Source organism: Zonotrichia leucophrys, chromosome 2, assembly GCF_028769735.1.
Source record: "Zonotrichia leucophrys gambelii isolate GWCS_2022_RI chromosome 2, RI_Zleu_2.0, whole genome shotgun sequence".
In the NCBI taxonomy this organism is placed as follows: domain Eukaryota; kingdom Metazoa; phylum Chordata; class Aves; order Passeriformes; family Passerellidae; genus Zonotrichia; species Zonotrichia leucophrys.
Window position 1 is genome coordinate 70,744,722 of NC_088171.1, and position 12,591 is coordinate 70,757,312.

General features: G+C 48.3%; 1 protein-coding gene across 1 annotated transcript in view; it reads left to right on the plus strand.

Annotated features, from left to right (window-relative positions):
* Nucleotides 1-6,295: 6,295 nt before the first annotated feature.
* The window catches only part of BCL2 (BCL2 apoptosis regulator), a 96,621-nt gene continuing 90,325 nt past the window's right edge, over nucleotides 6,296-12,591 (plus strand). Inside the window, exon 1 of the mRNA XM_064705415.1 lies at nucleotides 6,296-8,121. Within this exon, the coding sequence (XP_064561485.1) occupies nucleotides 7,537-8,121 (585 nt within the window). The 5' untranslated portion in view covers nucleotides 6,296-7,536. The remainder of the gene's footprint in view (nucleotides 8,122-12,591) is intronic.

Sequence of the window (12,591 nt, forward strand, 5' to 3'; positions counted from 1 at the left end):
AAGTGGAAAGTGAAATTTTTTTTTTTTTAAACCCAAAAGATGCGTATCTAATTTTTGGGGGGGGGTGGGGCAGAATCTAATTTGATGTGAGAGATTCATTTCATAGACTTTATTGGGAAGGTTTGATGTTTGGGGAAACCTTGATAAATATAATACTAAGTCTCCTTTGTGGTAGAATACCATCAATCCAGTCTGAAATTTTCTTTATTTAAGTTGAAAACAAGTTTGTTTTCAGCTTGGAGGGGAATCCCCATGTTAATTTTAAACCTTTCCAGTTCTAACTCTGAAGTTGATTCTATAGTTGTGCTGCTAGAGCAATGTAAATAAACCTAAGGGGCAAGAGCAAAACATGCATGATTAACACGGTAACACAGTCATGCTACCAAGAATCAACTCCCTTGACCAAAAAAAGGTGTTGAATGTATAAAGATAGCAATTCTAAATAATGTATATAAAGTTAAGTCTAAAATGAAATTTTTAATGACATTAGGCTACTTGCAGCTGAAGGGAACAGCCTTTCCAAAGCTAACACGTGCTTCAAAGTTGTTAAAGTTAAGTGTGTTGGTCTTTATTTCAAAGCATTTACTCAAAAAAGTGTTTTCCCCCCTTTTTACTTTAAGAAATTTTAACAGGTGTAATAAAAGTTTATGAATCAGAGATGGATGTTCCTGTTTGTCTAGAAGACTGTTTCAATTGCTTATTCCTTCGTGCAGAACCCGCCTGCTTTGCTCCTTTGCAGTTCCATCTGGGAAGCTGGTGTCCAATCCTTTTGCACAGAGCACAAAGACAGGGCATGGGCGGCACTGCCTCAGTCACAAGTACAGGTTGGTGTCTTGCGAAAGGTGACGAGACAGCTCAGCTCTTGTGAAGGCAAGACCCTATTGCCACATAGAGAAGTGCAAGAGTACTGCCACCAGAGATGTCAAAGAAAGAGATATCCAGGGCTGTTTGCCTCCTTCCAGTCCAAACTGTGGGGCCTATGGATCCTGACAAGAAGTGAAGATGGTTGAGGGATGAGTACAGTAAAAGGCATCTGAAAGCCAGGAGCTGTTTGCTATGTTGGACCCTAAGGATATTATCCAAGTATCTCATCCAGCTGCCTTTCCTGATGAGCGCAATTAAACCCCATGAAATAAACCATAATTGCAGGTTGGGCGTGCTTTAAGTGTTTTACAGTAGCATTATCTGCTCTGTAAGCGCTTCCAGCCAAAAAGGATCCACTCCACACCTGCAGCATTTGCAACACCAGCAGGATGAAAGGCAATCTCCCATTTCAGGAATGCACTCTGAAAAAGTGAGGAAGTTTGTTCAGGTTAGCCTGCCATCATCCTGGTTAAGAATGAGGAAAATATGCATCCAGGCTTCATGGGTAGTACCTTTTCCTATGCTTTTTTTCATGCAGAGGACTGATTTTTAAAGCATTTTATACATCAGCTGCTTCCTAGGCAGCAATGCTGGGTCACACATTGAGCAAACCAGCTGAGAGAGTCTAAGCAATAAATGGTGGCACCTGATAGCAGAGAGTTATGTGCATCCATGCAAGTCTCTACAAGAATATGGCTTTCAAGACATTTCATCCAGCTTGGCAGAGATACCATAGATCCGTGGGTACTGTGGTCTCACGGACAGAAACAAACATGAAAGGTCATGTGGTTGGTGGTTAGTTTTACTCAGGGTGAGTTAGAAAGCTCTTGCAGGAACAAAAGCAGGCAGAGTAAATGAATGCTGGCATGGGAGGGAGCAGCACTGCATGCCTGGAACTGAGGGAAGCAGGGCCATAGTGGGTGGCACAGACAGACAAATACCTCACTGGACACGGCACCAAAAAGCATTTACAGAGCCATTGGCTGTGTGAGGAGCGGCTTGGTGATTTGCATATGTGCAAATTCCCCACCTGTGGGCATGATCTTAGTGGACTCTTTCAGTAAAGCCAGTATTTAAGCTATGCTACAACACCATAAGGCAATGGACCTCTTCTGATGTCATAGGTGTATTTATCTGTATTGCTCTAAATGCTTCTTTCAGGTCACTCAAATTTAGTTTACTGTTGTTGGGCTTTTTGGTTGGTGGTGATGGTGGTTTTGATTTTTTTTTTCCAGAATAGAAAACCCATGCAGATTTTCAGAATAAAATGTGGCAATGTTGTTGCTCACTGTGAGTGCAAACACACATCCTGCTTGTTTTTGTGCCTGCTCAGGCAGGGCTTTAAACAATCATTTGCTTCTCTCTTATCTTCCCTGCACATGAGCCAAAAAAATGAAAGGGTGGCAGGTCACCAGGAACGAGGATTGCTGCTGAAAGCCTGTTGATGTTAACACAAAGGTACAGGGAAAAGGCGTCTGCTTTCAGGTTGTTGGGAAGTTTGGAGTTGCCAGACATTATAAACTTTTCTACGTCATTTGTTAATAATGATGTAGCAAGGGGCATCTGGGAGGCCACTGAAAAAAGAGCAAGCTTTCCAGGATCCTGTCTGGTCAGTTGCCCAAGCATGGATAAGAAAGCCATCTCAAGAAAATAATCTGTCCCTCATGCTACCAGACCTGACTGATGCCTGAATGGCAATGCTTTCACCTCCCTTCAGTGTCAAAAGAGCTTTCTGCAGGTGAGCTGCTGCTTGTATTCCTAATCAAGTTCCAATTCTTCATACAGCTAATTCTTCTAAGTCTGATTAACTTAAATTAAAACTTAAAAACTGATTAAATTAATGATTTGGTGGGCTGGCTCACATAAAGGTAAATGTGTGTGGAAGGACTTGCAGGATCAGATCTTGAGCAGTCAGCATCTTATTCTGCTACCTAAATGCCCCATGATTTCTTAAGCTGACTTTATGCACTGATTGCATGTTCCTTAATAAATCCTGAGCTTCTCTTGCCATTTCTTCCATCTGCCTCCAAAACCATTTTGCCTTGGTTTTGGATGTCTTCTTAACTGTAGTTTTATCCTGCTGAGCTCAGACAAACAAGCAAGGTGAAAAGCAGTGCTGTGATGCAAACTCGTGACACTGTAATAGATGTTTATCACCCATTCAGGTAGCATAATTGCTTTTAAGATGCCGCTCCCTTCAATTAGAGCCATACAGGTCAGATGCAATGCTTTTGACGCTTACTGTTAAGAACAAGGCTTCAAGTGTGCATAATTTTGTTTTGCTTTTTTACAGAGTCCCAGTTTGTCGTTCTTCAAGGCACAGTTTTTGTTTCCCGTGACTCAATGCTAATACCCTTGCTTAAAGCAAACACTTCCTGGGATTTTTCCCTTGTGTTTTTTATATTTTTTGGTACAGTCTCAGCTGTGTTTGGTGTTAGCAAGCTTTCTGGTGAACCATAACCACTATTTTCCTATTAAACTTTTTTTAAAAGCTGGGAGCTATCATTCCCATAACAAAGTGCTGAATGTGGAGCTGATGAGGAAAAAGCATCATCACTAAATCCCTTTCAGACAGGGTATCTCATAAAACTTTGCTGTACCTGTTTCCATCAGGAATCAGTTATAAATTATGAAACTCTTATTTTACTGACTGTGTCCTCAGTACACTCTGTTCATTTAGCTGCCCTCACTTGCATTTCAACATGCAAAATACCTTTACATACCATAAAATCAGTTTCAATTCCTCCTTACAAAATCCCATTGATTTTATATGAACCTTTTGTATCTGTCCCACACTGATTTACTCTTTGGGTTTTAAAACTGATCATGCTAGGACTTTGTTGTGCACCTAGAGAGGGTTGCTGTGTTACTCAACATCTCTCTCCGATGCATTTTCAGCTGCAGGACCAATTGCATTAGATTCAATCACCAGCACAGTGACAGACTGAAGGAGCATCCAGGTTGGTTTTGGCAGTTCTGACTTCCTGTATCACTTGTTCCATTTAAACCATGGAAGTGGCTACATGGAAATGTCAGGTTACTTTCAGTTTTGAGAGACCTCTTGTTCTTTGTTCTCTTTCGGTGAAAGAATATGAAGGTGATAATGTTACTTGGTTGACAGATCCCTTGTCTGCATTTCTGCCATCAGAAGCCATCCCTCAGCTCATCGCAAGCACTTCACTATGCATGGAGATGAGATGAGCTTGTGGTCTATCATTAAACCATGCTGTGAGTTACACACTCACCCTGGTCAGGTGCAGCCCTTAGTCCACGATTTCACAGAGCATCATCAGTCTTATCTGAACTCATTTCTTTCGCTGTCCTGCAATCTCTGACCCTCTTAACCCTCGAGAACTCAACCACCCACAGCCAACCCCATTTCACACAGGACGGATGAGAGGGCACCGCCTCGCCCCCGCAGTTTCCCGGGCGGGTATCAGGCGAGCGAGCTCCGAGCTCCCTCAGGGAAGGACGGAGCGGGGTCCCGGGGCTGTTGGGGCCGAGCTCCCTCAGGACGGAGCGGGGTCCCGGGGCTGCCGGGGCCGAGCCCGGGGCGAGCGGCGGCCGCTGGGTGGCAACAGCCGCCCGCCGGAGAGGAGAGAGAGCAGGGAGAGGAAGAGGAGACAGGAAGAGAGGGAGAGAGGGGAGGATGCTGGCACTAGGTATGGTGCCGAGTGCCTCCCCGTGCCCCCCTAAAAGACAGATGCCAGAAGGGTCAAACACCCTGAAGGCCTCCTCAGGCACCTGGAAAGGCGCTGTTTCGTACATGTCAGAAACCAATTCCTCGGTGCGGCCTCGAAACAAAATCCTGGATCACCCGGGGCACAGGTGAGCTCCGTTTAGGAAATCCGTCTCGTTTGGACGCGGAGAGTTCCCCTTCCTCTGCTGCAGGGACAGCTGCTCACCCTTGCCACACCAGTGCCATTTCCTCAGAGGAGCAGCCACCCTGTGAACCACGCGTGACTGCTCCGTGCCTGAAGGAACCATCTCTAAAAACAGACTGGGAGGGCAGGGTGCGTTCATTCCCAGTGCCCCCTGTCCAAGAGAACTCTTGGTCACAGCTTTGTTTATGCATTTTATTCCTTTAGTTTCGGGTAGTTTACAGGTGAGATTATCACCCTAATCACCCTTATATCAACAAAAACTGGAAGAATTTATCAAACGTCTCTTTTCCTCTCCTGTATTGAGCAGAGAGAGACGCCGGGAATGTCCTTCTCCCGTTCGGCTTGGCATTTCCCCGGTATTCCCCCATTTCAGGGGGGGCAGTCCCAGCATTACACATTCCTGGCCCCCAATGTCGTGGCTCAGGATGGCAAGGGGGCTGAGCCATCGCTATTTCCCAGCTCTGTGGGTTTAATCTGCTGTAAAGGTTAACTCTGCTTCTTTGGTCAACTCCAGATTGACCTCATCTTCAAGCAGCTCCTCAATGCCGCTCTTCAATGTAAAAAAAAATCTTCAGGCCGGGGCACAGGGACAAACCTGTGCTCCGTTTCTACAGAAAGTCCTAAAGCCTAACTCCCTGCCTGTCCCTGAACACGGGCCGGAGGGCGGCCTGCGCGGAGCAGGTGTGCGGGACCCCGCACGGCCCCATGGAGGGGGGCACCCGCACGGCCGGGCCGGCGGCATCGGCAGCGCACCGCTCCGCGGCCGCGTACAGCCTCGGACCAAAATGCACAGAGCCACTTTGCTTTTTAAAAATGTGCATTCGGACTTCTTTTTTTTTTTTTCTTCTTTTATATCTCTCTCCCTGTTTCATTTATTAAAAAAAAAATTATTTCAATGAATCCGCGCGGAGCGGCGGCGGCGGCGCGGAGTGGGACGCGCTCCGCCGCGGAGAGCCGGCAGCCCCGGGCCCGCCGCCGCTTGCTCCGCACGGGCGGCGGTGGCGGCGGGGCCGGCAGCAGCACCTCCCGCGGCCCCGGAGCCCGCCGCCCCTCCGCGCCCGCCGCTCCGCCGCGCTCCGCGCCTCCTCCGCCGCCCCGCCGCCGGCCCCAGGCCCGCGCCGCGATGGAGGGCGGGCCCGGACCGCGGGGGGCTGCTCTCCTCCCTCCCGCCGCCGCCTATTTTTTTTCTCTTCTTTTTTTTTCTTTTAAGCACCCCCCCTCCCCATTTCCCCCTTTTCTTGAATGAAGCGTGAGGCGGAGCTCTAGGAAACCACCGCGCCCGGCTACGCCGCGCGGGGCCGGAGCCACCCCTCGGGCTCCGCTCCTCCCCGCCTCTCCCCGCCCCCGCTGCTCCGCTCCGCTCCCCCCGCCGCTGCCGCCGCCGCCGGGAGAGCTCCCCGCCCGCGCCCGCCGCCGCTCGGAGCCGCCGCCGCCGTCCGGAGCCGCCGCCGCCGCCGCCGCCGGCAGCAGCAGCGCGGAGCGCCCGGAGGAGCCGCCCCCGGCCGGCGGGGTGCGCGGGGCTGCGCGGGCGGGCGGGCGGGCGGGCAGCGGCGCCGCGGCCGCGGTCCCCATCGGCACCAGTCACACCGCACACACGCCCCGTCCGCGCCCCTCTTCGGCAGCGCCAGGGGCTCTTCCTCCGCCGATACAAAGCTGCTCGGGAAATGGCAGCAGTCAAAAGCAATTTTCCTTCTTTATTTTTATTTTCGTTTTTTAATTAATTTTTTGCGCTCTTTCCTGTGCGAAAGAATTAATTTCCTAAATGCATACAATTTTTTTTTTTAATTTTTAAATTTTTTGGGTGTGTGCGTGCGTGTGTGTGGAAGCACCGGGTTCCTGCGATCGGTGTCTGAATGAAACTACGTAAATGCATATGTCTATACGTTGCACTGGAGGGAAAAACAGAGCACTTCTGCGAGAGCTTGGATTCAAATGTGGTTCATCTGGTCTCCAGGATTTTCCGTCTCTTTGGGGTTGTTCGCCTTCCCGGTCTGCGAGGCGGGATTTTCTGAGCTTTGACACATCTTTGGAGATGTCTGTTAAACAGGAGTCTGGGAAAAAACATTTGAAATCGTAGAATTTTTTTTTCCCCTTTCCCATCCCCTTGTTGACTTGAAGCATCAAAGCAACCAGAACTTCACGCTTCTGAAGACTTGTGATGTTTGGATTTTATTGTTGCTATTTTTCTTTTAGAGGAAACTTGACAGAGGAACATATTTATAGTCCAAGTAAGTACTTTACAGAGGAAATTTAGTTCGTGTAACAAAAAAACCCAAAACCTAATGTTGAGGTTTCTAGCATAAAGTGCATTGGATTAACGTCCATCCAAGGCTGCTTTAGCAAATTGTGTTGAATTGCAGTTTTTACAGTGTGTGTTCGTCCGCTCCTTCGTGTCCGTGGTAGTCCAGCACCTAGGGGAAAATGCACCTGATTTTGAGTCGGTATAATATTTTTTAAGATGTATTTCAACACCGAGGAGGAAATGGTCCTAAAGTAAATTTATAATAAGTAATAAATGTGCACCTGGAAGTAAAGTATTTACAGCATTCTAATCCCTATTTATGCCGTGCATCTCAAACCAAGGAGGAAACACTGAGAAGACAAAAGTACCTCCGAGACCCCGAGAGCTCCCCCACACCAACATGAATGAAACCGTGTCCAATACAATAACTGGATTATAATTTTTGGTGTTATTAATTTTATTATTATTGGCTGCTTTACTTTTTTGGGTTCATCCTGCTCCTCTTCTTCCTCTCTCCCTTCCTCTTGCTGCTTCCTCGTGGGAATTATGGCTCATCCGGGGAGAAGAGGCTACGATAACCGGGAGATAGTGCTGAAGTACATCCACTATAAACTCTCTCAGAGGGGATACGACTGGCCTGCCAGCGAGGACAGGGCATCCCTGTCTCCAGGTCTCTCTGCTCCTGCTGCTGCTGCTGCGGTTGCTGCTGCTGGGACTTCCTCTGATCACACTGGGCCGGTGTCTCCGCACCCCGAGCCCCCCGGCTCGGCTGCTGCTAGCCATGCGCCCCCGGCCGAGGGGCTGCGCCCCGCACCCCAGGTCGTGCACCTCGTCCTGCGCCAGGCGGGGGACGAGTTCTCCCGACGCTACCAGAGGGACTTCGCCCAGATGTCCGGCCAGCTGCACCTGACGCCCCTCACGGCCAGGAGCCGCTTCGTGGCGGTGGTGGAGGAGCTCTTCCGAGATGGGGTTAACTGGGGCAGGATTGTGGCCTTCTTCGAGTTTGGCGGTGTGATGTGCGTGGAGAGCGTCAACCGGGAGATGTCTCACCTCGTGGACAGCATCGCCGCCTGGATGACCGAGTACCTGAACCGGCAGCTGCACAACTGGATCCAGGACAACGGAGGCTGGGTAAGTGCCCTGACTGCTCGGTTTCTCTCCCGTGGCTGGTGGGACCCCAGGCTGGGCAGTGCCCGGGATCGCACTCGTGGCAGCAAAAGGTTTGCCCAGGGGGTGTCTGCAGTGAGATGTGCCAAAGCAGTGCAGGCCTTTTGCCAGTTGTCAAGTTTCACCTCCATGCAGGGTAGGGTGGAGTGGTTTGAGGTGAGGAGAACTACTACAGCTTGTGAGCAAAAGGGGTGAGCAAAAGGGGTGAGCAAGGCTCTGTCTTCATCAGCGCTCTCCACTTTCCTGTGGTCGCCCCTTCTCCTGGCCACCCTCACCTGCTGGCAGAACGGAGGCAGGTTCCTAGCCAAGGCAGGTTCCTAAGCAAGGCAGGTTCCTATCCAAGGCAGATTCCTAGCCTAGGCAGGGTCGTGCAGTGGGGTGGGAGGGGGCAGCAGAGATGCCCATCCAGCTGCTAGGCAGAAGAGGCACACACACATTTTGGCAGGTCCCAGGCAGTGTCAGGACAGAAGGGGCCACCTGTGTGTGTGTGTGCCTGCAGTGTCCCGACCTGTGAGGGGTGATGTACCAGACTGGTGTGCAACAAACATGGGATCCTGGTGTTGCCAGCAAGCAGGTGGCCATCAGTGACAGTGTCTGCAGCTGAGGTTGTCACTGGAGTGGAGTTTTATGGGATAAAATAAGTCTAGAGTGAAAAATCTTTGTCTTGAGATGAAACAAAGGTGCTGGGAGACGTGTCTGTGGGATTGTTCTGGAAAATGAATATTTGTTGTGATCTGATGAGTGGCTGTGTTTCTGGGGTAGAGATCGCCTCTGTCTGGGGCAGGCTTCAGCATCAACTAGAAAGGGAAGCTTTCCACTGTGGAAAATGGACAGCTTTTTCACTTGTAGTCGGTTAAAAGCTTTTCCTTTTCCTCTCTCCCTCTCTTTCCAGAATAAGTAACTGAATTAGAAGGGTATTTGTTTCCTTTTTGCCTTTATTAGTTGATGTACTGGAACAAAATGTGGTCCCAGCTGCTCTCCCACAAACCAAACCTGTTGTTGTATGTGTAGAGCTTATGATATTACTGTTTTGGAGGGAGAAATGGGAAAAGTTATACTGAAGAAGAAATCTATGTTGAGAGCTGGCATAACTCACCTGGAAATGGAGGTCAGCTAGGCAGGACACTGGCAATTTCAGGTTCGGTCTCCTGTGAAATACAGAAAGCTGACTCAATTACACAGCACGCCGTTAAGAGGTGTGTGTAGAAAAATGTAAATTACATGTATGTTTCCCAGTTAACATGTTTTTCAAGCTTGGTGTTTGTTAGCACTGGGTCTCTTGGTAAATCAGTGTTAGGCTAAATAATGTGCTGCCTGCATTGACCATCTCTGTTAAAAAATGAAGGTGTTGCCTTCCCTGCTGGTGAACCTGCCTGACTAAAGGGGATTCGTGTCCAGGGATGCAGAGGACATCTGCTGCTGCTATATCAGAGGGAGCAAGGCTCTGGGGCCCTTTTCTCAGCAGGAATCCACACTGCGCACCTCCCAGAGGAGTGCTGCTGATCCCTGCCTACAAGTCACACTGGAGGCAGGATTATTCTCCTGCTCTCCTCTGCTCCCATCAAGAAGAAAAAAAAAAATCAAGATTCATGGGGCCAGAAGGGGGAGCAAAAAATGTGTGTGTGTGTGTCTGTGTGTCTGTGTGTCTGTGTGTCTGTGTGTCTGTGTATTATATACAAATAGGCACACATACACAGACACACACTTATGTATATACACACATACACAGAGCATGGCTCCAGCACTTGGTTGTTGGGATCACACTTGGGAGAGGCAGGTCTATCCCCTGAGCCCCTAGTTCATGGATCACTACAGAGGATTTGTTAGTGCTGTGGGGGTCTTTTTTCACAAAACAGATAACTGGAGGGAAAAAAACCCTGAATGGTTCAGGGTTTTGGAGAGTTTGGCTTGTTCAGAGACGAGCAGCTAAAGGGTTAGGGATTTTGGAATTGCACTTTGGGCTGGGATGCCTGACTTGTGCGTAAGTCCCTCCTCAGGCTGGAAGCCCGTCTGCGGAGCTGGGGCCCTCGGTTCGCTCCAGAGCCAGTGAAGTCATTCTGTTGACTCCAGTGAGCTTTGGATCAAATCGTGAGCATGCTGGAGATGTATTGTCCTGTGGGTGTATTGTGTAAAGAGAAACATAAATAATGAATAAAACCGAGAATGTGAAAAGACAGGTGTGACCAGGCGTGATTGGCCAGAGGAGGCGAGTGCTGGAGCTGTTGCTCGATAGTTAGAAGTACAAGAAACTTGGACTGTAAGCAATCACTGCCTTCAAAAGGAAAGGATTCTTCTTATCAATAGCCATTTAATTGTTTATTGAGGTTTCCTGTCAACAAAAGCTCTAGAATTTGGATGCACGTGATGCTGTTTACTGTCTCTTGTTATTTGTAATGTACACATGGAAGATGTGCAAAATACTACCTGAAGGTGGCTTTTGCTTGTCTCTCTGGTATATGGCTTTGAGCCCTAGCATTATTAAACACAGGCAAAACCTTATAGCTGGTTACAAAGAACAAAAGACTAACATGAAGTTGCAAACACAGCTTTTGGGATCCTCTCTTCAGGCAGAAGAAATCAAGGAGCGCATTGGGCAGCGGATTTTTCTTTTCTTTTTCTTTTCTTTTTCTAGATTTCAGGATCTGTCAGTGTGAAAGGATGCTTTAATACCTGTGCTCGGTCTTCAACTTGCTTCTTGCACCATACCCCATATATGAACCTTATTCATAAATGGCTCTTCCAGAGTGGCTTTGTATGTGGTCATGCTTGGTAGGACTTCGGGACAGCCTCATGCAGGGTGCTACAACAGGCAGGAGCCCTGGCTGCTGTAGCCTTCTCCTCCTTTATATTTTGGCTCCCTGGTAGTTTGTGGAGTGGTAAGTTTATTAGAGGCTGCACAGTTCCAGAGAAGAGAGTGTCACAGTTAATCATGAGAGCATGTTTTACACAGCAGGTAATTTGGGCAACATGGGCCTTGTGTCTCATGAATGGGCCTGTGTCTTACACTCAGGTCTGAAGTTTGGTTGAGGTGTTTTTCTTATTTGTCTGTTTGGTCTGAATCAATTCTATAAGTTGGCAGTGTGTTATCAGGATGTGAATTCTTTATATTACAAGAGAAACAAAGAAGGAAAGCATATTGAAGGGCAGGGTGGGAGGGGGATATAGCTGGTGGAGTATAAATTTTAGGCCCTAGACATTGCTGATAATGGTGTCTGGGGTTGTTAATGCCCTTACAATACACAGCCTCATGGGTTTGTTCAAAACTTAGAAAAAGCAACAGATGGGCACGGCACGTAATCTGCATTATTAGCTTGTGGTTCTGGTGGCAAATAAATGCTGCTTTCAAAGATTTTCACTTTGGCCAGGATACCGCAATATTGTACTTTGGCCTGATAACATCTTAATTGTATTAAAAAAGAAAAAAAGAGGAGAACTAGCTCATCTCTGCAATTTTGTGGTACTTGGTATAATATATGCTTTCTGATTAAAAACTTAATGGCTTCATTTTAATTTCCAGAGCTACAGAAGGACTGGCTTGGCAGTGGCCTGTCGCAGTTGGCAACTTTTTTTGACGTTGACGTGGGGAACACTGAAGGGATGCAGTTGGTGTGGGAGAAACAACTGTGTTTGTCTTGCAGTGATGGGTTCCCTCTTTGGGCACACAACCTAACAGACGTGGGAGCCATGCTTGGCTCTGGGCACTTCTAGTCCAGCATATGGCTTTCTCCCCAAGCTGTTCAAGAAACAAACAAGAGCATGAGCACTACAGAAGGAGACACAGGCACCATCATATTTACATAGACATGTACATTTTGATATAAAGTATGAGAAGAAGCCCAGGTGAGAGAACCAGAGAGAAGATTCAGCCAAGAACACTTAATTTTAAATTACTGTATTTACATTTGAACCAGGAATGCAATGGCCATGTACTTTCATGTGATTCTGTTCCTTTATTGTGGTTCTTTATATTCTGCTCGAGAGTGAAGGCCACATACGGGGAAGGATTTAGATGTCTGAAGAGGACCTTAGATGGAACACAAGCACTTGCATCCTCCAAGTGCCTGCCTAGCCAGAGTGGTGATGGAAATCCCTGGCTTCTCACTGTTCCTCACCCGAGCTAGTCAGGAGGTGATTCTGCCTTGAGAGAAGGGAGGGACTTTGGGGCTGTGTGGGACACCATTCCCAAGAATCTCCATGTCCCAAAGCTGGCAGACACCCTTTGGCCCAGCTGCTGTCACTTAGGTGCCATCCTCACCAGCAAAAGCATCTGAGGAGAAGTCCCCACTTTTCCTGGCAGCTCCTTAGTTTAGGCCTTTCCTGAGCTTTGGCAATGAGACTTTCTTTCTCCAGCCTGGCCGTGCAGCATCACATCTCCAACATCTCTGGAGGTTTACCTTCCAGGTGGCTGCTGGTTTTGCTGCGGTGTCTTCCCCT